The 25907-nt window shown below is 39.8% G+C and overlaps 3 protein-coding genes across 3 annotated transcripts in view; all 3 read left to right on the top strand.

Annotated features, from left to right (window-relative positions):
* phf24 (PHD finger protein 24) overlaps window positions 1-4147 on the top strand; it is a 34909-nt gene extending 30762 nt beyond the window's left edge. Inside the window, exons 7-8 of the mRNA XM_075455763.1 lie at window positions 1904-1981; window positions 2683-4147. Of these exons, the coding sequence (XP_075311878.1) occupies window positions 1904-1981; window positions 2683-2779 (175 nt within the window). The 3' untranslated portion in view covers window positions 2780-4147. The remainder of the gene's footprint in view (window positions 1-1903; window positions 1982-2682) is intronic.
* Window positions 4148-12014: 7867 nt separating this feature from the next.
* Window positions 12015-21855, top strand: prkab1a (protein kinase, AMP-activated, beta 1 non-catalytic subunit, a). Its single transcript, XM_075455593.1, has 8 exons — window positions 12015-12107; window positions 14781-14964; window positions 15099-15268; window positions 15824-15917; window positions 16438-16552; window positions 17173-17306; window positions 17541-17609; window positions 19533-21855. Exons 2-8 carry the CDS (start codon window positions 14815-14817, stop codon window positions 19608-19610), a joined length of 810 nt encoding a protein of 269 aa, XP_075311708.1. The 5' UTR covers window positions 12015-12107; window positions 14781-14814; the 3' UTR covers window positions 19611-21855.
* Window positions 21856-21998: 143 nt separating this feature from the next.
* LOC142372640 (phospholipase A2-like) lies at window positions 21999-23602 on the top strand. The gene is made up of 4 exons (XM_075455594.1): window positions 21999-22715; window positions 22811-22958; window positions 23048-23181; window positions 23308-23602. Exons 1-4 carry the CDS (start codon window positions 22667-22669, stop codon window positions 23424-23426), a joined length of 450 nt encoding a protein of 149 aa, XP_075311709.1. The 5' UTR covers window positions 21999-22666; the 3' UTR covers window positions 23427-23602.
* Window positions 23603-25907: the final 2305 nt, after the last annotated feature.

Below are 25907 nucleotides of genomic sequence, written 5' to 3'. Positions count from 1 at the left end.
CTGCACCAGTGCAGTGGATCATGTTTTTAAACTCTTTTCTTTTTTCCTTATTAAATCTTTGCATTTGTTCTGCAATAGATGTACATTCCTTTCCACAACTCTTTGTGTGCATGTGCTTGTTTTAACATCTTGTGCTGTCAAATCTATGCTGTACCATTCCATACCTCTCACCTATTCCCCACAGACTCATGGGATTCTGCTCTCCTATGAATTGTGGGTGAGTGTGACTCAGCACTGCATGGCTCGTCTTTTTCCTCCTCCCTTTAACAGCCTCCTGCACTCTGCAGTCTTTAAGCGCTCTCAGACAAACCCTTGATTTAGATTTTAATAAAGTAACTGATAGCGAGAACCCTCTTATCACCAAACTCACACCCTTACTCAGCATGAATCAATCAAAGATGCACGTAGCCCTAGAAGTTTAATGAGAGTTCTTCATATTCTCGGGTCTTGTTATCAGAGGGCATAGATAGGACTGAGGGTGGCGTCCAATTAAAGGGATCAAATGAAAGCCTTTTCTTCTCTTTAGAGGAGTTTCTGTTTAAAAGCTTCACTTAATGGAGGACATGGTGGACAGCTGGAGGTTGTGTGTGTGCACGGTAATGCAGCTTCCTTCGTGCTCATTAAATAGCCAAGAAATATATGTGAGATATCTCAGCATCCTTATACTATGAATACAATCCAATAAATATGAGAGTGAAAGGGAGTTTCTCAAGAAACCATTAATCACTGGGCTTATCAGAGCAGATTCAAACAAAATCCAAGCTAAGAGAAGAAAATCATTTCGGTTTCTAGAGAAATGGAAATGATTCGTGTCCTCATAAACTATTTTTCTATAAAGGCTATTTGGCCTAAAAAGCCAGCCAGATAAGAAATTGACATGTCCTCTTTATCTTCTTTAGTGACACAATCACATTTTTTTTAATTAATTTGGTTTTTATCAGCTAAATTTGAACTCCAAGTGCTGAGGGAGGTTCTGGACGTATGTCATGAACACAACATTTAGAGTAATCGAGTTACCTCTGCTGATTTTCATTCACATTCAAAAGATATGAATAATAGAAGGGTATGAATGAGTAAAAAGTTTCAGGTGATTTTTGCCTGTTTTGAAGAAGATTTGATGCATATTGGGGAGAATGGAAACAACCTTGTGGATCACTTCTGACCTGAGCCAGCAAATAATGAGCTCCTGTGGCTTACTGGAATCTTCACAATTATTAAATAATATCCGCAAGACTCCCAAACATGAAAGTAATTTCAGATGAAGAACTCTATTTTCTTTTTGGGGCTTTTTTAAATTACAGCCTTTGCAGCCGCCCTCTTGCAACGATGCATAGCCTGGTTTATTTTCTTCAAACAAGTCACAAAAGAAAACTTATCCGATTCACTTTTCTTTTTTTGCGGCTTTTCAAAAGATCATTTCACATTTGCTTAGCTAGCTCTTGTGGTGTCCCATTGAGTTTTGGACTACCAAAGCAAAAAAAGAGTGCTGAATAACTGCATGACTGAGACGAGACAACTTTTCACAATTTTCTCCTTTAATAATTATTTAATTCATGCCAAAACATTCCCTGCTTTCATAGAGCGATTAGCATATTTGAATGGCTTGGTGCATTAAAGGATGAAAACTTAAAGATTAAAGTTTCACATACTTCTTACCATTTATAGACTGAGAAAACATTTAGTTGCAGATTTTTGGGTAATGATATTGATGGTCAGAGAATGTCCCAATATCACTGTACATGGGACTCCTCATGTTCATGTAATTTAGATGGAATGATTATAATTTTGATGCATTTGCCCTTTTAATGATTTACCTCTTTATTTTTATTTTGTTCAGGGAGCTGTCTTGGTTTCTAACTGTTAACTGTTGTGCCATACTATTCTGTCCTTTTCTTTGATACAGTATAAGTCATGTTGGCCCAATATGTGAGAGCAGTCCAGCCAGCTCTGGCAGTGAAAAGAGCAAAACTGATGAAAGCAGGTTTGTCATTTTATTGTATGTTCTTAGTGATTGTAAGTAGTCAAAATGATGTATTACAAACAATATGAAATACCAACAGTAAGTTGAAGCCCTTTTCTCACAGAGCCTGCGCTAACATTTAAAAATGCCTTGCTCTTACTGTTAGCATAAGACTTTTCCCACATGGCTGTTATGACTCTGCAGTGGTCCCCTCTGTAAAAAAAAAGGATAAAGGCTGTTTTGAGGCAGACACATTAATTTTGAGTTAAACAATTCAGCCTCCACAGGGATAGTGATGAAGTGCCTGCTTCAAGCTTAGCTGACTTTAAACTCTTTTTAGAGCCGTCACCTGAACATGGAGGCAAAGCCTATCCCTTTATGGGATAAAATGAGATTGTTTAGACTTGTCTGCATGCCACATTAATTGAATTAGCAAAAAGCACCCAGCTGATCACAGGGTACCCCAAATAGAAAGGGAGCTACAGAAGATTCTGTAAATAAGTTAAGTTGAGTACTGATTTGCAGAACATGTTTAACTTTCTAGCAGGTTTTTCAAAGCATCAAGAGGCTGATAAGAGAAAAAAATATATATCTCTACAGCATAATGAAATACAGCTATATTAGGGATTATCTATTGTGAAAATCAAGAAATCGGGTCTACATTTTGATCTTGTCTTACAGTAATTCCGATCGCGAATTCTAAAGGCCTTTTTATTCTGCAGGCCAGTGACCTGGGCAGACTTTTTAAGAGAGAGTGCCATCTATATCTTGGCTGCTCGGCCCAATAGTTCTGCCATGCACATCCGGCTGCCTTCATAGTCCAGGATCCTCTACTATAGCCAGCAGGGAGTGGGAGCACGATATAGTCCACGGCACAGATGAGCGGGGAAAGACGGACATGCTGACACAATGACATGAGGATGGCGGCTGAGAAAACTGGCTGAAGCTGTGAAGACTAGTTCAAGCCATCGACGGAAATCGCTCCTCCACTGCATCACCCCGACACCATAACACAGAAAACACACACGATGACTTACACACTGACGATGCAAGTGATGAATCTGTCACAGGTCCCGACTCCAAACCCCGACAGTTTCCAACACATTTGACAGACGGGATGGTAAAGACAACCACCCACTCAAGATTAGTTGGGTTGTGATATTTCTGAAGCTTTGCATCGTCACATTCAGACAGGAAGCTAGGCAGCTCGCATGGGTGCAGAGCTATGTCAGCCGCATAAAACAACTTTCCAAGTGGGTACATTAATATGACAAGACTGTAACTCTTTGAAGTATTCATCTCTTTGGGCTTCACTGTGGGCTCATAATAACTTCATGCTACAGTAATGGGATTGTTTTCACCCTCAAGAATCTCCACGAAGGCACACAACTTTGTTGTTGGTACTGTTTGATTTCTGGGAGATTAATCCCACTGCTGCCATTATCATAACATACACGAAACAAGAATGAAAGCTATCCGCATACAGTATATTATAAGTGAACTGCAACACATACCGGTATAAATTATTATGCATTAAAAAAATCTGTATTTATTCCTGTATCCTATGATATATCCTCCGTTTCTCCCATTGTTCCAATAATCCATGTTCTTTTTAAATGCTAAATATTGAAAAGGAAATCTACATTGATGAAAACTAACCCTGTAAGTGATATACTATATAAATATATCATAATTTATTATAATATATATATATATGTATATATACATATATGTATATATATATATATACATATATATATATGTATATATATATACACAGAATTGCTCTTTGTGTTCTAATGTCATTAATTGCACTGTGGGAATGAAAGAGAGTTGAATTATTGTGACGTAATCACTTAAAAAAAAGAAAAAGAAAAACATTAAGATGTATGATATATATTTTTCCTTTGTTAATATGCAGAAGCACCATTTAAAAAATTGCGATGGAAAAAGTGATGAGAATTCTATAACTTTACAGAGTGTACATGAATTTGAATGCACATACAATTTCCCTTTGAATCACTGGAAACGTACTGTAACGACTAGGACATTGTGTAGTGCTTATGCCATGTAATGAAGGCTATGTTCCAGGTCCTTGTAGTGAATAAAGTATTGTAATGACATGAAACTTGTTTGCTCAGAGGGTTGTGTCACAGTGCTGAAATAAAAGCATGGCATTTAGACTTTTTTGTGAAAGTCTTGAGTTTTTGTCTTTGTCTTGTTTCCATTTTTCACAAATATAAATGCCAAGAAAAAAAGAAATAAAAGTGAATAAAATGGGAAATATAACTGATTTGCAGTTTGAGAAGAATTAGTAATTTGTAAATATACTTAGATTGTATAAACTATATAATCTTGATAAGGTTCCTGTGAAATTATGCAACATTAATTATTTGAATTTTGTCTTGGAAACCTTCAACTCTTAGGTTATTCGGAATAAATGCATATACAAAAGGTTAAGTTTACCTGTCTAAGAAAGCAGCGTGAAAGCGTCAAAGTGCAATAATGACTGAGGCTGGTGTTTTGTTTAGTTTTCTTTCAAAAAACAGAAACATGCACAGAGAGGTGTTAAAATATGTTGTGGTTGGCTGTATATTCCTTATAAGGAATGAAGAGATGATACCAGGCAGTCCAGACAAACTTTCTTTTTCTATCGCCCTCTTTTTTTTTTCCAATTTTGCCTTAAAAAGAAAAGCACTCTGACAATAAATGTTTGTAAACATCCAAATTATCTCAGGGTTATGGTAAAAACAAACAGTTCAGTGCTCTACTGGAAAAACCTAATTCCTGGCATTCACATGGATGGAACTTTGGCAGTTGCCACCTACCTAAAACAGTTACCATATAGTAACAGCATACCCTTACAATGGCCCTCAAAAACTGCTTAGGAAGGGCCTTACATAATAGAACATAATAGAGTGTCTGCATTCAAATTCCCCAGATACGCATCCTACAAGATCTGACAGCATCTAATGGAAGATATCTCAATCCAGAAAGATCCCACCTCACAATCCACAGGGGCTGAAGAATCCAATGCAAATGCCAAACAATGCTGAACAGCACTTGTTGTCTCCTCCTTCTTTAGCAGCACCTCTGCAAAAGTTCATTAACATTTATTGCATTTCTTGATTGAAGAGCCGTATTCAGGTCATGCCACAGAAACTCAGTTCTGCTCAGATCTAGACTTGTATTCAGACATTACAGATCATAATATTCAACATAACAGTCATAGTTTGACGGTTTCTTCTTTCAAGCAATAGAGTAAAACTGAAGTCCTGATTGAAATATTATATCATCGGCTCTCTTTCAGTTTAAAAAAATGCCCACAGTACACTATTCCAGATCACTGTTGTGGCACAATGGATAGAATGGTAGAAATCTGGCTACATCGATTACAACACAGAGCAGTCGTGGAGCAGATATGAGTGTCGTGCTCTACGGTGGCTATGACCTTTCAAATGCCAGCAAGTAAGATGAAAATGGCTGTCTTTTGTGCTCTCCTAGCAAGAGGCTTGTTTCTCACAAAAGGGAGTTCCAGATAGCGAAATACATAGGTGGTGATTCGCCTTAAAAGCTGGATAAGCAATGGAGAGTTGGTAAAAGTGAAGAAGGAAACCCTGTCTGCAGTCTCTGTTAGTTTTTCACCTGTTGGTATAAGATGACCTCGAAGAGAGTCAAACAATGCTGTTTGAGTAGTTTCACTATCCCAAATGTTAAATGGAAGGTCAAAGTGTTGGGATAGAGGAAGCGAAACACAAAAAGAGTGTGGGAGTAAAATGATTTAGATGAGGATGTTATGTAATTGTTTCATAACAGATTCAATGATCATGTTCTTGACCAGGCAAATTGCTACATTGAGTGATGAGTCGAATGTGAAACTAAATTACAGTTCATGGTTATCCCACCCAAATGTCAGAATCCGAAAATCACCATGCTGGCGAGAAGGATTGATTGACAGCCCTGCGATAGACCCTTCATGTCATTTGAGACATTAAGCTTATCAAGAATGATTTTTCCAAACAAAGGATTCGTATTCTTCACAGAGTTGAAGAGAGAATTTATAAAAAATGTCTTACTTACAGGGATGAAAACAGCAAAGGGCATGGAAAATATGTCTTTAACTGTCAGGCTTCTTTCCAGTTTCTAGACTTGAAACGAATGTGAATGTTAAACAATGAGGAAATGTCAGTAAATTCAAACGTGCCTGGTTTTAGTTAACTCTGTCTGACTGCTTGCAAGTTCACCAGCTAAGATTGGGGACCATAACAAATCTTTGCAAGAATAGTGGCCAATTGCTCAACTAAGCTTTAAAGAAGTCTTAAAAAAAAAAATTAGACAGACATGTCATGGAGATTTCTGTTCCGTGGGAGCATTTTTCTTGTATAAATTGGAAGCTGACAATACCTCCTCTGTGAACGTATTATTTGGGTGTTTCTCTGTGTGTCTGTTGAAAAAATAACACAAAATACTCCCCATGAAACTTGATGGAGAGTTTAAGTGGTTGAAAAAAAAAAAAAAAAACTTTCTTTGAATTGTCACTACTATTTGGAAAACAAAAGCTGTTCTAAGGAGCAATTTATTCAAAGTATGATGGAGTCGTGCAAATATTTATTATGACTATTATTACTGTGCATATCATATAATTCCAACCCATATTTACCCGAAGGCTTGTTGGATTGAAACATTTTCCAGATGTCACGGCTGACATGTTAACAGAGACTCATTACGCCCCTTTTTTACGAGTCTAAATAACATTTTGGTGACATGCTTTGATAAAGGCTTATACAACAGGTCCTTTTTAAACCATGAATTTAACCACCTGTTTACGGTTGCCAGTTTCTGTAGGGCATTTCAGATCTGCGCAACCATGCAAACGTATTTTGGACGCAAATTACACTTTATAACCCTTTTTTGTGGAAACACATACGGTATTTTGAAGGCTTACGGCAGCCCACAGGTATAATCTTGTCACAAGTTATCTGTTTAAATGGACGAGGTTTGGAGACAATGCATTGCAGACAGGGAGACTGAGGTAACATAAAAGTTTCAAATCGCATTCCAGATTTCAGCTCTATAAACTTCACTGGTTGTCCATTCCTAAGTGTTTTGTTTTTACAGGTTAATATTGAAAATGCAACATAAAGCTGAAATATAGAAGCATGACCACGGGCACATAAAGCATCTTGATTTCAATAATCAACTGGATTGCAAAAAATAAATAAACAGATGAATTAGTGAAGAAAGAAAGGACAGGGCATTTAGATGTGATTCTGCTGTATCCTTCCGGGGTGTCGTGAAATACAAGGTTTTAGTGCTCAGTTATGTGGTCAAGATGAAAATAACTTGCGAATCAACGCTGGTCATGTACGTGTGTCAGTCTTAAAGAGTCGAGGTTTGCCTGAGAAATACTTGAAGACAAATTTTTTTTAAATGTTTTCTATTACACTGTATGCAAGTGATTTAAAGGAATACCAGAGAAGTTTGTGAACCTTAAAACTATGTACTTCTGTCTCCTTTTGAAGGACATTAGCTTTTGCTCTTCATATTCCGGAGGCTGAAACTGCCCTGGAGCTCCCGGAGGCAGAGATACTGAAGGTCATGACTTTGCTTTCAAGCATCAGATCACACCATTTTCCTTTACAGTTGCTTGACATTTTTGTCAGGTGTTGACAGCCTCTTCAACGTGACAATGAGTTCATGTGTATAACATTTGCACTGTACATTATGACAGTGATGTTGGATCCTACAACAGCATGAAAAGCCAAAGGGGAAAAACAACCAACTAATTCCTTCATGTCACTTTAATGGAGCAGTAAGAAGGCTGATCACTAATGGCCACTCCACTTCAAGTCCAATGTCAAGGAGGAGTGCTCATGTGGGCTGCTATCATTAACGCTCAGCTTGTTAGACCTTTTTCAACTTGACAGTGTACAAAAAGATCCCAAACCCACTGCCAGTTTCTGTAGAATACTGTGTCCAAGCAATGGCACATTAACAGATCTGCAATATTGTAGAAATCCATGATTTTTTTCACAGGGCATTACATTAATTACATTAATACAAGTTTACCACTGCTTGGCTAACTGAAAAAGCTTTAAAGATTGCCAAATGATTGCCAGGCCCCCATTGTCTCCTGAGTTTGTTGAGAATTTTAGCTTGTCTCAAAAGTGAGACAGTGAGGAGAATACAATGCGCTGCTCAAAGCAGCGTTTGCGAAGCTGTTTCTGTTTTTGAAAGGGTGCAAAGAAAGTGACAGACTTTGGTTGAAAGCTACATGGCAGTTTTTGAAAGGCTGGGGTTGCTAAATCAGGCACACAATAGATCCGAGAGGCTGTGGTCTGTATCTGTGGTCTTATTTGTCAGTTCAGAAAAACTACCATCGCCATTTAGTTACCTATTATTCTGTGCAGTCATATATTTTCCCCCCAGAAAGACTACACTCACTTTTCATTTGTGAAGCATTCAGGTTTAAAGGTTCAGTAACATTTCGGATTGACTTTGAGCATCATGCTTGTTTGATATTTGGACGATGTTTCTGCATGAAATGTGCATACAGTATTTGTGACTACTTCTCAAGAGAGTGAGATAGAAATTCTAGCTTTTTTTTCTTTTCATGGAATTTGTTGCCAATGTTGATCATCCTTTAATCCGAGATATCAAGATAATTCCTTACCTGAATGTTTCATTTTGTTTCTTCAATAAAGCAAGCTGTTATTCACTATTTCACAAATATATATATATATATATATATATTTATATAAATATATATATATATATATATATATATTATTTATTTAAATTTTTTAATTAAAAAAAAGATTTAGTCATTTATTGTTATTATTATTATTATTATTAGTTAGTAGTAGTATTTTTATTAGAATTGGTATTATTATTGTTGCTGTTAATATAGAATCATTGTAAATATTAATAATTTTTTGAGCTACTTGACTAATTTGGGGGATGAATAAAGTATTTTTCTATTCTAAATAAAAAAAAATGCATAAACACAAGAGTGTCATATGTGTCACTGACACAAGTGTGAGTTTTTAGTCATCTCTCTCCACAAGTGTTGTCCAGAGGGGCTCAATACAAAGGTTATCCCGCGTGAGAGAGTGTATCATGGCCAGCTGCTGGCTATTGTTGTGCGATGGCCTCACTCAGCAGGGATGAGTGATGGTAACAGTGGCAGTGCGGTCATGGTCCTGGGGAGAAGGTGCCAGGATGGAGCCACAGTAAAATGTCATGGAATCTGTGTCATGGTGGAGCCAGTCAGCCTGTTTGTGAGACTGTGGGCACTCCCATTCCGAAGTAATACATTCAGTCACATGAATAAAAAATCCTTCTTTGATTTTTACGTATTAAGATATGACAAAAAATCACAGTCTTAAAATTCAGTTTATAAAATAGTCAGCTTATCAACAATATCGTCAACATGGTATTGATTTAATTGAATTTGAGACATACTACAAAAACAGAGAGTGAAAAACTAGTAACAGCCCCTGATACGACCTTTAGTAGCAATGACTTGTGATAATAATATTGATATTGCAACATTTTGATTATTTTCTTCCTAAGTCAATCTGTTGTAGATTTGCTGTTGTGCTTGGAATCATTGACCTTTTGCATAACACATTTTTCTGCTTGTAGAGAGATGTAGTTCTTGGGCTTTCTGACCTTTAGGATGAGCTTTCTGGGATGTCCACTCCTGGGAAGGTTGGCAACTGTCTTAAATGTTTTCCGGTGAGTAACTGTTCTCATTGTGAAATGATGGACTTCATCCTGATTGGAAATGTTCTTAAAAGCTTTCCCAGGTTGATGGGCGGCAACAGTTGCTTCTCTAAGACCATTGCACAAGTCTTTCCTCCTTGGCATTGTGTTAACACACACCTGAATGCTCCAGACTGGCAAACTGCCAACATGTCTGCTTTTATAGAGGTGCTCTTGTTTATTCTTGATCAGTAAATAAAGTGCATCGGGTTATCAGCACCTTCCTGATACTTACCCTCTTAATTTCTATTAAATCAGTCCAGATGAAGTTAGTATTTCATTCCCTTTTGGATGTTGGCTTTTAATAAATAAGTAATGACACAGTCTAATATGTTGTGTACTATTGTTCATCTGAAGTTGTATTTCTCAGATTTTAAGACCTGGTTGGGACCTGCTGATTTTCATGTATGTTCTGATAAATAAAGCCTTAAATCGAAAGAGGGTGCAACTCCTTTTTCACAGGACTGTGTGTCATCGATTTAGAGTGTAGAACATCCAGAAATGACTTTTTGCAATTGCATTTATCATATATGCTGTATAAAAAAAATATATGCTATGAAATTATGTATATCAAGATCAACTCAGACGGCAGTAACTAGGAAAAGACTAACCCCCCCACCTCAGTACTTACTCCACCATTGCAGACTACTTCAATTTAAGATCCACCTCAGCATGCCTGCACGATTCTGATATTCCATCTCTACCGGGAAGGCCAACTTTTTGTTTTCTGCTGTTGCCACGAGCCAATTACTGCTGTCTGGCTCCAGAAAAGTCAGATCATAATTTTATTTATCTATTTTTTTTTGCAAAGAGTCTCCTGTACTGTCTATACAGATGTACGCATGCATAGAGCTCAATCATACAATAACAGTCTAATCATTTTCACATTCTCAAAAAAAAAAAAGAAAGATTGGTAGTCATCTGGGCTGAAACTAATAATGTAAGCTGATAAAGCAAGACATATGAAGGGGAAAATTTGATCTCCGTAACTGAACGGCCGCTGTGGACCAACATCTGTGTACTGCATCAAGTGTGACCAAGCTCATTACCCGAGCTGTGTCTGCTGTGATATTTCTAATGATGGGACCATGGGAAATGTGCATTCCTCTGTTTTAAAATGGTCCAGTGGAATAAAGAAAAATATCATTTTATTATTATTATTTGTTGTTTTTTTTTCAATATATTTAGTGTTTTTTTCACTTATTTATTTATTTTAGCTTCTCATGAAGCGATAAAGCCTTCAGCATTCACTGACCTTGTGTCTGACATTGTGAGCATCATTGACCAATTTTCAATCTGTAGCAAAGTTTGAGGAAAATGAGAGTATAGTTATTAAATGGTTTAGAGAAGACCAAACCAATGATGAAAAGATACTTCAGCATTGTATGACTCTGCTCAAATAAAATAATGTCAGATAAGGTAAAGAACGATAACCCGTGAGTTGAATTAAATTTTATAAAATTTCTTGATGTTATTGACTTACTCCCATTCCTTTCCTGCTGAATCAAAATAGCATTTTTTTCCTGTTGACAGGAGCTCAGGCTCAGCTGCTCAGAGTAAATGTGACAACAAAAGCTTTAAGAGCATCACTTAATTTCAATAGGCCAAGCAGAAGTCACTGCAGGCAAAAATTAGAGTGTCCTAAGAATAAAATTACTTTAAAGGTAACCTCTGAAGGCATTCTAACTGGCAGACACTGTTGAAATATTACTATGCTGTGAAGGGCGAGTTGCACTAATTTAGTCTTAAGCACCAGCTCAAAGACATCGTCATTCGGTGCCCTGGCTTTATGAATAACAGAGTAAAAAAATAATAATAATAAAATCAATAATATGCTATAAATACTAGTAGATAGGCCTTCTTAATTAAGTATTGTGCACATTCCTTGCCCAGTTTTACAATGCTGCATAAAAACTTGGAATGTGTTGCATCTTTAAAACGAAAGTGGGCACTGTATTAGATATTTGCTTTGTCATAGGTATGAAAAAACAAAAACATTTAATCGGTTCAATAGCTCAAGTGGAACAGCAGTCTTTGAATGTTCTGCACTTGACCAATGCTTCTATCTAGTGGTGAGTCCACAACATTACACCTCATAGTATAAAGAAGGAAAATACCCCCTTGTTCATAAATAACATAAAAAAAAGACTACTTGCAATCATTTTTGTGCCACAAACATGTGCATGTATGGAGGATGGAATGTTGCGGACCTACTGTGCAATTTTTCCCGATGTGAAGTATTCTTTATCATTTCCATCTTCTGCGCATGCGCGGAGCGGGGGGCGGGTTTGTTTAGCAGGTCTGTCAAAGATGTTTTCGGCTCCGCTGGAATGGAGTTGACTACCTCACACCGATAACTGCGACGTTAGGCATTTCCCAGGTAACGACCTAAATGACACACTGCATTTATAGTTGGTGCTTTCATCCTTTAATTGCCATGACCCGCGTTTTGCCGCCGGGAGCACTCTCACGGTTTTACAGTGCGACCAAACCACCGGCTACATAACACACTGGTACTGGATGCTATCCTGCTAGCTTCAGGAGAAGATGCGGCCGGGGTTAGCTTTCACCTGCCGCACGCTCCATCAGCTAATAACGGTGTCATGCTACAAGAAAAGTATCGGGGAGTTTCATTGTCACGTTTTTAGTGTCCACGTGAATTTGACTCGACGGTGGCATAAGGGGGACGGCTTAGCATTACTTTAATTATCACCTCGCAAATACATCACCGTGGAGTGATGGGAACTTTATTTATTATGGCGTCACGGCGAAGATGAAACATTTCAACCAGCATCAACACAAATGCGCAGCAACTATATCATTACCCACTCTTATTGTAATAGAGAGGATTGTTTTTTTGTTTTTTTTATTAATTTTATTTTTATTTTTAAATAATTTAACATTTCTGTATGAAATACGAGCATACAGAAATGCTCGTATTTCCCTGCGGGGAGCCAGGGTGACAGGGGCTGCCATAGGGTGCCAGAGGCTATATATAAAAAAAGGCTGATAGATAATGTTGGGGGTCCTGAGTGAGTATATGGGACAAGTAGCCGCTTTTACGAGCTATCCGGGCCCTGTATAACCAAAGTAAGAGCTGATTAGAGATTATTAAACTGTGCTCACGGTTTTGCAATAATAATCCGTGCGTGTGTGGGGAGTTGAGAGAGAGCAGAGGGTCAGCCAAGTTAACATTTTAGTTCCTGTGCCTGCGTCTTTTTAATGTTTTTATTTTTATTTTCTGAGTATTGGCTGTCTGTGATGCTTGGTGGGTGTGTTTGGTTATGTGATTGGATGAGAAGGTTGGCGGGGCGGGTCCGAGTGTAAACGATGGAGGCCTGTGAGTGTGTGGAGTTGTGAGAGACCAGAGGGCCAGGCAATAAATTAAGAGTTAGCTCATCGTCATCCTTTCTATAAGTCCTGCTGGACGCTACATTGTAAATATATAATATATCCATAACACTATATAAGACATAGTTTCCATCTCAAGTGAATGCACTGACTTTGTATACTTTGTTATTAAAGAATAATGAAATAATGAAATAACTACATCATCATTTGAAAGTAATGATTGAGTAACAGACCATAGTTAACTATACTTTACTGACAACCCGTTTGTGGAGAATCAGTGTTGGCTTCCACAAACAGAAACAGCGGCAGCAGGCGTGGCAAGGCTGTGGCAGCGTCTAACAGGCTTTTACAGCTGCTGTGGCACCCCGTGCCACTCTGTGGCACCCTGTAGCACCCTGTGGCACCTCGTGGCACTCCGTGGAACCCTGTGGCACTCTGTGGCACTCCGTGGAACCCTGTGGCACTCTGTGGCACCCTGTGGAACCCTGTGGCACCTCGTGGCACTCCGTGGAACCCTGTGGCACTCTGTGGCACCCTGTGGAACCCTGTGGCACCTCGTGGCACTCCGTGGAACCCTGTGGCACTCTGTGGCACCCTGTGGAACCCTGTGGCACCCTGTGGCAGCTGCCTCTGCAAAGCTGTGGCAGCTCAGGTTGCCACCGTGCCATTGCCAGTTGCCACGATTTGAGCGTGGCCCTGCTGCGTATTTGACCATAACACCCAGAGTGGTCGAGTTTTTAAAAACGGAGCTTTTACTCTGTTTGCAGACACGATAACTTTTTGTTTCACCCCCTCGAGTCACCTGAAAGTGAGATCACACCTATATTACTCACCCATACAGTTATGTTCTTACAATTTTTCAAGTCAGTACGATTTTCGAGAAATAACCACGTGGCTTTAAAGGATCTGGTTTCTCTTCGCAGGGTTAAAGATTGATTTACATTTAATGTTAGATCAGTGTGAAACTTTTTTTTGCCCTGAGCAGCATGTAATAAGTCACACATTACTGCTATAGCTGTGGGGGTTTTTTGTGTGAAGGTCACGCTTTATCACTGCTTACTTACATGACAGTGGGCGTTTACATTATACATATGCACATGTACATTCAACCGGGCCGACGGCCTCTCAGTGTTCGTTTTATTTTATACAGCTGTGGAATGAGCCTGTAAGCTTTTCAGTCGTGAGGGAATTGCTCCAGAAACTCACCAGATGTGTTCTGCATCATAGATTACGCTATAACCCAACGAACCTGCTCCGGACAAAACGGTGCAGTCGCATGAACACAGTGGTCTTTTGTATAAATAAGGTAGCATGCTGAGAGAAATGTTATATGAGTATCACGTTGAAGCTAACATAACATGTTCGTCAAACTCCCACGCCTGGGTGGGGTGTTGGAAAAAAATACCACTGTTATTCAGCTCCTACATGGAAAGAACGTTGTTTAGTCATACAGCAAGCAAAAAAAAAAAAGACTAAAAATCTATACTTTGCAGAGGTAGCGTAGCTGTGGGTGTTCTGTGTCATGTGAAAAGAAAACACAGAAATCCTTCCACGTAATTTCGTATCCAGTGCAGCTTCTGATTTTTATTGGCACCTTTTGATGAGCTAATTCTTCCGCCTTACTGGTATTCTTTCAGCCGCTGTCAATGATTAATTGCGATATGTAAAAGCTAGTCTGAGGTTTCTGGTTGGCTACACACAGTGACCGTGGTGACGGCCTACGAGAAGACAAAGCCATGGGGAACACGAGCAGCGAGAGGGCTGCCATGGGCCAGGGGGAGAAGGCCCAGCGGCGGGACAGCCGGGGAATCAAGGAGGGGGAGATCCCGAAGATCCTGATGGATAGCCCAGAGGACGCAGATATTTTTCATGGAGAAGATATGAAGGTATGTGTCGATGTTGTTTCAGAGGCACAGATCTGTTACGGTCATAGTTTTTTTTTGGACTGCAGACTTCTTCCGGCCCAACTCTTAACATAATAAAAATCAACAAATATCATAGTGCTGATGTTCTGTTTCAGGCTCCCTTAGAGAAGGAGGAGTTCCTTGCATGGCAGCAAGACTTAGAAGCCGAGGACAAAGGCCCGACTCTAGATCGACCTACAGTCTTTCGCTGGACTGGAGATGGAAAGGAGGTGTTCATCTCTGGGTCCTTCAACAACTGGGCCAACAAGATTCCCCTGATTAGAAGGTGAGGCCAATGTACTAAACTCTACTAATCTTGAGTGAGATACAGTGAGATATTAAGAGGAAGGTCGTGACTGGGTTATTATCCGATTATTGCTGTGCATGTAAACACATCCACTGTTTGTCATCAAAAGCAGATAAATGGGAGAGTCTCTGTTTCGGGCTAAGTCTGATCTAACTGCTGAGACGGAGTGACTCAGGGTTTCAGGTGATGCATCAGTCCTTCCAGGTTTTTTTTCTTAACTGCCATTGTGCAACTTTTGCAGTTTTAATCTATAACTTGATGGAGCCAGCCACGAGGTCAGAGTTAACGGCAGTTTGACAGGTCACGTTGCCTACGATACGCACACACACACACACCACACTCCCTTCATACTGTCTCCCTGCCAGACACCACCGCCTCCTCCTGCGCGGGAAGGAAAGCAAAACATTCTCCTGGAAAGAAAACAAAAAGTTGAAAGCCCTTCTATTCTAGTTCGAGCCCATGTGCGTATTGTGAATGAGGTTGAAAAAGTTTGAACTGAACTGTTTCCAAATGCTCTTTTTTTTTGCCCGTCAGTCAGAACACCTTTGTGGCAATCGTTGATCTACCTGAAGGGGAGCATCAGTACAAGTTTTATGTGGACGGGCAGTGGACCCATGATCCAACTGAGGTGGGCAGTTACTCTCATCGGTTTTGAGTCAAACAGGCATTTGAGTTTTCACCAAGAATGCCTTTAACGTGCCACATACGGGATGCGTTCCTCTGGATATATTCTCTGTGATAAATCCAGGCGCTGCAGATGTGTTACAGCTGCATCTGTGCCATCATTGCATATTGCACCATGGTGTTTTTGTGTTGCTGCAGATTTGTTGTACACTACAAGTGTAGCTTGTGAATTTTCCTTTCTGTCTTCAAGCAATAATTTCACGGGACAGTGCTTATTAACACGTGTTCTGTGTCTCTGCAAAATTACAGTCGCTAATGCTAAAAATAATTTGCGACTTGTCTCTCAAATTTTATAAGACCTGGAGTAGGGAAACGATTAGAGGCCGTGTGGTCTCAAATTTAATTACTGCGTGATGCTTCAGGGGTTCGTTTCACTGTTTTATTATTCTGTGGGAATGCTCAACCTATCTGCCCTGCTTATAATTCAGCTTTGTGAACGTGGTTGTGTGGTGTTTTCCTAACAGCCCGTCGTAACCAGCCAGCTCGGCACATTTAACAATATCATCCAGGTGAAGAAAACTGACTTTGAGGTGTTTGACGCCCTCATGGTGGATTCACAGAAGTGCTCTGACATGTCAGGTGAGTGCATGTAGCCATTTTTACATCTGTACTTAAGATTCCCCGATGCATTTGCGTTAGGTTTTTATTACCTATTAATGAATTTTAGCCAGTCATTCACTAAAGTCCAACCGGCTACTTTATTATCAATTATTTAGGTGTCATGACCACTGGCCTCTGGTTTAAAATGCCTCTAAACGATGTGAGTTGCTCTCACACAGGCTCTGTATGAGTGTGTAGAGAGTCAGAGCTGATGGTAATGTGTCACCAACAGAGTCATAGTTTTCTCCAAAGCGTTACGTGATATAGCTCAACTCTTTGCCACAGCAGCTTTTAATGACCCTTTGCTGCAGGTCATCTCCCTCTTTCTTCTCACTTTCTCACTGCTGTATCGATTCTGGAGCGTAATTCATTGGGAGGTAAAAAAATAAGAAAACATTTCATAAAAATCTTTGATGTCACGGCTTACTCGTTAAAATATTCAATAATCGGGGCTAAGTGCACCAAAGTTGTGCTTCTACCGCGTAAATCTTTTCCAGAGAGCTGTGCCCTGGGTGCTAGATTCTGATGTGACTCTGAAAACAGAGTTTTAGGGTTTTGTTTCGGCCTTCGGTCATATTATTCTGCTCTTCCTTTGTCAGACCTCTCCAGCTCTCCTCCCGGACCTTATCATCAGGACGCTTATGCCCCTAAACAGGAGGAGAAGATCAAGTCTCCACCCATACTCCCTCCTCACCTCCTCCAGGTCATCCTCAACAAAGACACTGGAATTTCTGTAAGTGGCTGCAACGCATTCCAGTTGGCTTTATTTTTCTTGCTCTCATTTTCAAAATTTCTAATCGGAGCTTTCTTGAGACAACGTCGTTGTTTTTCATTGTCTTTGTCAACTTCTTTTTTTTTTCCTGGAAATGAAATGACACTTCCAGCTATTTATGAAATGACCGATCTTGTGATGTTCTGATGTTTTCTCTCTAAATTGTTTTTTTTTTGTTTTTTTTTACCAATCTAGTGCGATCCTGCATTACTTCCAGAGCCCAACCATGTTATGCTGAACCACCTTTATGCCCTGTCCATCAAGGTGAGGCTTCTAGTTGACTGCATGTCACCAGATAAGATTTCTGTGTTTGGAACACCACGTAGGTGCTGATGTGCGGAATCTTTCTGTGGAGACGCTCGTGACATGACTCGCTTTATTAGCAGGTTTTCCCGGAAAATGTATTTGTATTTGTTTATTTATTTCAAGCCAGAATTTAAAAAATAAATTAAAAAAATTATATACATATTTATAAATAACAGTCACTTATGCCCACTGGGCATAGAAAACAACAAATAATAAATTAAACAACAGAATACCAGCTTGAAAAGGAGTGGGATGAAGACAAGCTTATTTACTCCCACCCCCATCCAATCCGCAATAGTTTACATGTTTTCAATTCCCACTATACTCCGTAGTCAACTGCATCAACAGTATTCATAAGTTTACATATAATATACATCACTGCAACATATAGCCATAACATACACCTATTATATATCACACATACATACTATATACACGTGATCACCCCATCGGTCATCATCACCATCCCCCATACTCATCATTATTTACCAATTATTATCCTCAAAAAGCAAAACAAAAAATAATGATGGTACCTGCGAACACCAAGTAACAGTCAAACGCCCCTGTCTTCATTCCCATACCGTGACAAAATCATTTCCTTGTATTTTGTTTTGAATTGATAAATATTTGGACACAGTTTGTACTCTAACCCCAGTCGATTCCACAGTTTAACGCCACATACAGACACACACATACTTTTCCTTGTGGTTCGTACTTTCCGGACATAAAAGTTACCACACCCCCTCAAATTATAACCCCTTTCTTTCTGAGTGAAAATCTTCTGAATATTACTAGGTAATATACTTTTATAAGCTTTGAATAGAAGTTGCGCATTATAGAAGTCAACTAAATCTGAAAATTTTAGCAGCTTAGACTGCAAAAATAAGGTATTTGTGTGATCAATATATCCTACCTTATGTAAAATTCGTATTGCACGTTTTTGGAGTATAACAAGGGGTTGTAGTGAACTTTTGTAGTTATTACCCCAGATGTGAGCTGCTAAGTTGGCAAGCATACATATAGCCCGTGGGACAGACTGTATCTGTGGAATTCTTACAACGATAACAAGCTGTAGGACGAACGGAAGGACAGATCATTGCCCTTCTTACAACATCTGACAGGAAAAACAAACTGAAGGGGGCTTTCTGCCACATTGGGAGCGTGGAGCCAGACTAATAATAGAACAAAAAAGCTCACACTGCCTCTGGATCGCTGTCTAAATTACACAAGATTTTTCCATTTGAGTTGGCAAAATCTTAGACGTTTTTTCCATTGTAGTGATAAGTTTTTTTTTTTTTCAAAGATAAGCAGGATTTAAAGTCAAACAGAGGTACAGGGAGCAGATGCTGCTTTTTACCTCATGATGAAAATGTCTCATTTTCCAGAAAGAACTCTTTGCTAACGCTAATACTAATGCTACTAAATAAAATGATTAGTAGAAGATATGATGGCTATTAGACTTAAAGAAGCCCAACAGGCACACTTCATGGGCACAAAATCAGTGGACTCACGTGTGCTTTCAAATAAAAAGTCCAGTGGTCGGAGGTGAGCAGTGCTGGGAAGTACCAGGAAACGTTTGCCTCTCAACATAGATTGAGTTTCCCCATCACAGGATACCTGAAGCCACATTGGGTGTAAATGTAACCAAAGCCCATCGTGGATGCTTTGTTTGGGCAAAAGCAGGTGGATCACTTTCTCTAAAGACTTACTTACCTCCAATGATAAAGCCTCCTCCCCTTCATGGTTAAAAGCTCACAAGGTTTCACATTTATGTTTAAACATTTATGTTTAAACACCGCTTACTGTTGGAGAACAGTAAGCGGTGTACATACGTACCTGTACAAGGTTTTTAAATGTCTTTTTTTTTTTTTTCTTTCACAGGACGGAGTGATGGTGCTCAGTGCGACACATCGCTATAAGAAGAAGTATGTGACCACTTTACTATATAAGCCCATCTGACTGCCGCCTGTCTTTTTCTTTCCAGCCTTGTGTGCTATCTGTACACTGAGTGTACAAAATATTACCTCCGCATTCTTTTCTGCATAAAACGGAGAGACTAGGCAAAGCCGATCTCTTACCACACGCAGGTTCCCCCTGTCAAACTCCTCCTGACCCGAGGAAGCAGCTCTGAATGAGGCGGAAGAAAGATTTAAGAAGGATTTGACTTCATTTGGACTTCATTTCCAGCGAAATTTAGGACTGTTAAGCTAAGGTCTGACAGTCATAGAGCAGAAGCCACTGGATCAGATCTGTGAAAACAGAATTGAGAATGAGGTGAGTTTGACAGCACGGGAAAACTCAACTGATGAACGTAGCAGGACGAACAGTTCAGGCATCAGGAAACGAGAGCAGATTTCCCTTGCTGAACTCGCGCAAAAGCTTCATTTTCTAAAGGAAATGTGACTAAACACGAATTTTCCTTTCAAAAAACGGTGAAATGAATAAGCAAACGGAGCCTAGCGTCAGTTCGACAGGCTCCTAGTCCCTTACTGTCCAGTCCGCGTCTTCTTCAGTCCGTTCCACCCAAATAAGATGCTATAACCAGAGCAGCGCTGATTCATTCAGCTTCCACAATTTTTATTCCCACTTTTAGTCAAAGATGGAAAAATCCCGAGCTCTGCCAAGGGGTCTGTGACCTCAGGACAGTCTGTGTCCTGCTTGTTCCAGAGTGTCGCACGAGCACAAGTCCTCACTGATACAAAATAGTGTCAGGTTAAATTTGATGAAGTGACCAAAGTGAATGTTTTGAAAAGTCAAAGTCAACGTTCCAGAATCCAGGTTGTTTTGCGCAGAAGCATGGCTGAATTTTCTTCCAGCTGATGTGCAGGAGTAGCTAACAGATCACACCAGATTCTAAAAGAACTATAATGTTGAGACCACTTTTAGGAATGATATTCATGGAGAAATACAGAAATACAATATGCTTTCCAGTCGAACGCCACTGACCGCCCCTGGAATATTTTGTACACTCTTTGTATACCCAGTTTGTGTGCACATCCGTTTATGATGGTAAATGTCACAATCATTTCGATCCTACATAATCTGCCTCGAGCTGTTCGGACGGACCCCTGCAGTTTCCCCCACAACGCCGACTTTCCTTGGAAGAAAACGAAGGCAGTGATAACGGGGAAGCCACGGAAATGTTTGTAAACAGGAGGAGATAAACAACTGTATGAAAATGTAATGATCAATAATGCTGGGAATATCTGACTGAAAAACCCCGGTGGGACAAGAGTTGTTCCCTTTGGTCGAGAAGATGGAAGCACTTAAATCATGAAAGTGAAAAGATGCACTGCGTTAGTTTTCCACTGTTTCTCTTTGCTATTTATGTTGAAACTGATGAAATTTATGGACAAAAACACGGCACAGAGTAGAGTAGTATATTTTCTTACGTATTTAGTTCTATATCTTTTTTGTTGTTTGTTGCACTAGTTGATGATGGGTTTGTGCACTTACACTTTGGAAGCGTATCGGAGGAGTAACGCTTTGATCTGTGAGCACTGAGGCTGTGTCAATGTACCGCTGCACAGATGACACACGTTTGTGCTTCTAAGCAGCGAGTGCATTACATTTAGAGTCTTACGCTCTCGTCAATCCCTGCCGGCTTCGTCGGTACGGCGGTATTTGTTTCCGCCTCGCGACGTTGACAGTAGCACCGCTTTTCATCAGGTGTTGCATCCAATCGGTTTACGATTGATTTCTACGATTGAACTGGGAACCGTGGCCGAAACCGCGAGCGGAAGACATTCAAAACCCTGCTGTTTAAAGACTGCTGTCGTTACTGATTATGGTCTGTGGGTTTCTATGGAGACTGAAGAACTGAAATATTTAATGTTAATTTAAACCAACCTACGTTGCCAAATAGTTAGGAAAGTATGATTACCACAGACACAAGGACATGAGGCACCAAGTAGTAAATGTTGTGGTCTCCGCACTAACATGGGAATGATTTATTGATGCTGAGATGCTGGACATAGGAAGTTTGATTAAAGGGGTCATATTTTGTTTTTTTGGGGGGGTTACTTAACATCAGTGTGTTATAGAGCCTATATTGTGTTTATTGTGTATAGTCCATCATTTCGGTTAGTTATATCTAGATATACTGTTTATATATACTGTTTAGATATACTGTATATAATATGGCCCCTTTACAAATTTTCTTCCTGAAAATGACTTTTTCTTTTGGTAGTGACACATGTAATAAAGATGAAGTTACAAATGCAACTGTGTTGTTTGTTTCTTTCTTTCTCATAATACAAATGCGTACATTGCCTTACATCACAATAATTATCCCACGGCAATATATATATACCTATTTTATTTAAACTCACAGCCCTGAGAAGAGCTTCGTAGTCTGAATGTGACTGTTGAGCTTTGCATATATTTCTGAGGGGACATACTTCAACCGAAGGCAGATTGTTCCTCAATACTTTTATGATAAATAATAAAAGATGTGAGAAATCTTACGGCAAAATCCAATTCAGAAGAAAATACCCAGTTACAAGCAAATCCAAGGGGAACATTTTTTTGCATTTCTCATGATTTTTTAAAAAAAAGCATTGGTCCTACATTTGACCAGATTGTTTTTAGTAACATTACTTGGTTAGGGTTAGGCTACTGTCACTTGTCCCTTTGTCCATGCTCAAACTGCAAAATTAAAATGAAAACCTCCAGACTAGGAGATATTCTACAATTAAAAGTCATGAAAATACAAAAAAAGAAGCTAATTCTTCATTTGCATTGACAATGTCATTGTTACCAGTACGAACCAAAGGTATTTACTATTATTTCCCAAATCTAGATAGAGTCATTTTTTAATGACACATAACAGAGTTCAGAGCTTGCAGGGTGTGAGAATAATTATCAGTTTTCGCACATGCTGTTTTGTGTCTCATGTCAGAGTTCGTGTGACCTTATGTTGTATGAACAGCTGATGCAAGGTCCCATACCTGACGTATAAAAAGGCCTGGTCTCAGAGTGAGAGCCACTCTGCGACAGATCTTCAGGCTTACAAGATGAACGCCTTACAGACCGTCTTTCTCTTGGCAGTAGGTCTCGCTGCGGGTGAGTTCATCTCAATGAAAACTCAGGCACATTGCTTTGAGCAGACCGACACTTGTGCAGTCCGAATCATGATTGTGTCCTCTTGTTTGCGGCAGCCCACTCTTTGGACTACAAGGCACTCAACCAGTTCAGGAACATGATGCTGTGTCTGATGCCCGACAGCTGGCCCGCTCTTGACTATGCCGACTATGGCTGCTACTGTGGATATGGAGGCTCTGGCACACCCGTCGACGACCTGGATAGGTCACGATTCAGACGCTTCATTCTCACGCTACATTCAAGCCACTCGACTGTGTTTCAAAAGTCGTCATGTCTGATCTTTTGACCTGCAGGTGCTGCCAAGTGCACGACCAGTGTTACAGTGATGCTATGCAGCATTCTGAATGCTGGCCCATCCTGGACAACCCTTACACTGAGTTTTATGACTACACCTGCGACAAGGCGAACAAGAAGGTCACCTGTACAAGTGAGTGGACTGAAATATTGAATGGCGAATCTGTTTTGATTTGTCTTTATTCTCTTCCTAGGAATGCCTGTTTGCCTTTTGGTAGTCATCGACTGAAATTAGCGCTCTGTACTCTCTCCTCTTCAGGCAAAAATGACGAATGCGAGATGTTCATCTGTGAGTGCGACAGGGTAGCGGCAGAGTGTTTCAGCAGATCACACTGGAACCCTGATCACGAGCACCTGCCCAGCGATCAGTGTCAGTAAAGTCCTGTGGTCCTGTATCCTGCTCTTAGTGCTATCATAGTGTTATCTGACTGGCAGTTATCCATTGGTAGGATCTTCAAATATGTTACCAATAGAGGGCACTGTTCTCTATCTTATATCTTCCTGAGAACCCATCTGCTCTGGTCCATGTCAGCCGTTTTGCACACTCTCTGTAGTTTCAGCAGATAATTAAATGCATTTCCTCACAAATAAATATTCTAATTATTTTGGATTTTTGCCTCTTTCTTTTTGATTTTGCAGTTTTTGATGGGTTTGGATCATGAGTAACAAACAAGAATGTTTGTTAGCCAGTAAGACAGTCTCGTGATTAATTGTTGAAACAAATAATCCAATCTTTATCTGATCAGAACTTGATCTAACTAACTAAGTTTAGAGAAATCGGAGAAACTTAAAGTAATGCACAGTCATATCTTTCATATCTCTATCTCATCTTGATGTCATTAGCCTACAAATTCCCATTTTTTCCCATCTCATTCATTGCATGACAATTTAAATATTATATCCTGTGCATAACTTAGATGAAGGTCTTATATTAACTGAAAGCAAATCTATACAGAATGTAGGTTAGAGAGAGTCCAGTCTTCACTCTTTTTGTTACTGCTTTACTTGCTGTAGCGTGCTCTCAGGAAAGACAGAGCACAGAGATGTTTACATAAAGATCCAACCTTTCTTGACATCAAGAAACGTACCCTCTTTACGACCCTCTCAACGGATCAGCTCAAAGGAGATAACGGAGCCAGATGTGAGACCAACTAAATGGGGTTCTTTGTTTCCGAGTCTTCTCTCCCCCAGACCAGCTACGAATAATAAATTATGTAGGACACCTCCTGATAAGAGAGCAGATGTAGCCTCAAATGTCCTGCTGGTCCAACCTGAAGGAATGCCACACTTCCCTATTTTCAGAGAGTGAAAATTCCACTATAAACCTCGCTTTCCGTAGACTGAAAGTGTGAAAATCATTACTGGACAAACCTACAGATCATTTTGAAACATTCGCCATTCTTGTACCTTCTTCAATTAGCAAATTATGAAAATTGGATTTAAAAGGGATCCCTCTCGTGGAGCCACAGTGCCCCCCAAAGGACATGGATAACGGACACTTTTCAATATGTCAGCCTAAACAACCATGGACAATTTCAACTACGGATGTTTAATGTTCTCATTATGTGCAATGCATAACCTAATAGGGTTTAATTCCACAGGTATTACTCAAACAGCTGCAGATCATTCTAAATTAACAGCAAGCAAAGTTGTCATTACCATTTTTGTCATGATAATATGAAGTATTGTATGCTAATAAGTGTTTCATGCTCATATTTGTGTTTATGCCTGCTTTTATGTGACATTATTGTCTGTTAAGAACACTATATTGTCTAAAATCACTGTCATATGGGTTAAATACGGTATAAGAAAGGAGCAGAATCCCCCCTTTTTGTCTCATGAATTCAGCATGGTCAACCCCCCTTTTTCCCTTGGGTCAAAAGCCAGCTGAACTCTGATTGGACGAAAGCTGACATGTGACCTCGAGTTTAAAACCCGAGCGCACCAGAGATTCTCCCTCTCATATCTACCATCTTCCCCCTCTTAGCTCGCTCTTACTGCTTACTCTCAAAATCCGCAACTCTGGGACCTCCCTGTGGTCCTCCAAGCCTTGACCACTCCCTTTGTCCCCTAAGCTTATGCTTACAATTTTTGACCTCTCTCTTGTCTTATCGCTTGCTCTTAGCTCAAGTCTTCTGTCCTCTCTCTATTTTACTCCGTAACTATTAATTCCCATTTTTTTTAGACTTCCTTTTTTTTTATAAAGTCTGGTCCGATACACGCGAGTGTTTGCTAAATCACACCGCCCGGCCCAAGAAGAACAGCCGACTAAACGTCACCCAGCCGGTCACCAAGGAAACGTGGTCTCCAACAACGACGCCCAGCCGCTGGTAACCAAGGAAACGTGGTCTCCAACAACGACGCCCAGCCGCTGGTAACCAAGGAAACGTGGTCTCCAAGGACTGACGCTCACCTTGTAATAACCACGATACTCTACGACAAAGTAAGGTGCTGGTTTGAGATCTTTTGAAACCGTGGATAAAGTGAAAACTTTCTCTGGAAGCGACGAATGAACAGACCTACGCGGGCAGAAGACTGTTGGCACAATATCCGTGTTATGAACCAGATTTAGTCACATTTTTGATAGGTAACCCTGTTAATGGCCTGCTCCTTTCTTCCCTATTACCCTTTTTTTTGGTTTCCCCAATAATTCTAATTTCTGTCTCTTTATCAATTGTTTATACCCCTATATACCTGTGCAATGTTGAATAAATGTTTATGTTAAGCCACTTAAGAGTGTCACAGACAGTTACTAAAGCCGGTTACCAATCCAAATAGGACGCACGACTCAGAATGAGACTGATTCTTAAAATAACATACTAGGATTGCAAGATTTTAAACAGTCTTCCTCTTTGGACT

The sequence above is a fragment of the Odontesthes bonariensis genome, chromosome 22, assembly GCF_027942865.1.
Source record: "Odontesthes bonariensis isolate fOdoBon6 chromosome 22, fOdoBon6.hap1, whole genome shotgun sequence".
NCBI classification, from domain to species: domain Eukaryota; kingdom Metazoa; phylum Chordata; class Actinopteri; order Atheriniformes; family Atherinopsidae; genus Odontesthes; species Odontesthes bonariensis.
This window is presented reverse-complemented; position numbering and strand designations above follow the sequence as displayed.

Excerpts from the sequence above, each read along its gene's own strand:
- prkab1a (XM_075455593.1), top strand. The coding sequence starts at position 14,815 with ATGGGGAACACGAGCAGCGAGAGGGCTGCCATGGGCCAGGGGGAGAAG. Across the intron at positions 15,269-15,823 it reads AAGATTCCCCTGATTAGAAG|TCAGAACACCTTTGTGGCAA; the intron begins GTGAGGCCAATG and ends TTTGCCCGTCAG. Across the intron at positions 16,553-17,172 it reads GAAGTGCTCTGACATGTCAG|ACCTCTCCAGCTCTCCTCCC; the intron begins GTGAGTGCATGT and ends TTCCTTTGTCAG.
- LOC142372640 (XM_075455594.1), top strand. The coding sequence starts at position 22,667 with ATGAACGCCTTACAGACCGTCTTTCTCTTGGCAGTAGGTCTCGCTGCG. Across the intron at positions 22,716-22,810 it reads GGCAGTAGGTCTCGCTGCGG|CCCACTCTTTGGACTACAAG; the intron begins GTGAGTTCATCT and ends TGTTTGCGGCAG. Across the intron at positions 23,182-23,307 it reads CAAGAAGGTCACCTGTACAA|GCAAAAATGACGAATGCGAG; the intron begins GTGAGTGGACTG and ends TCTCCTCTTCAG.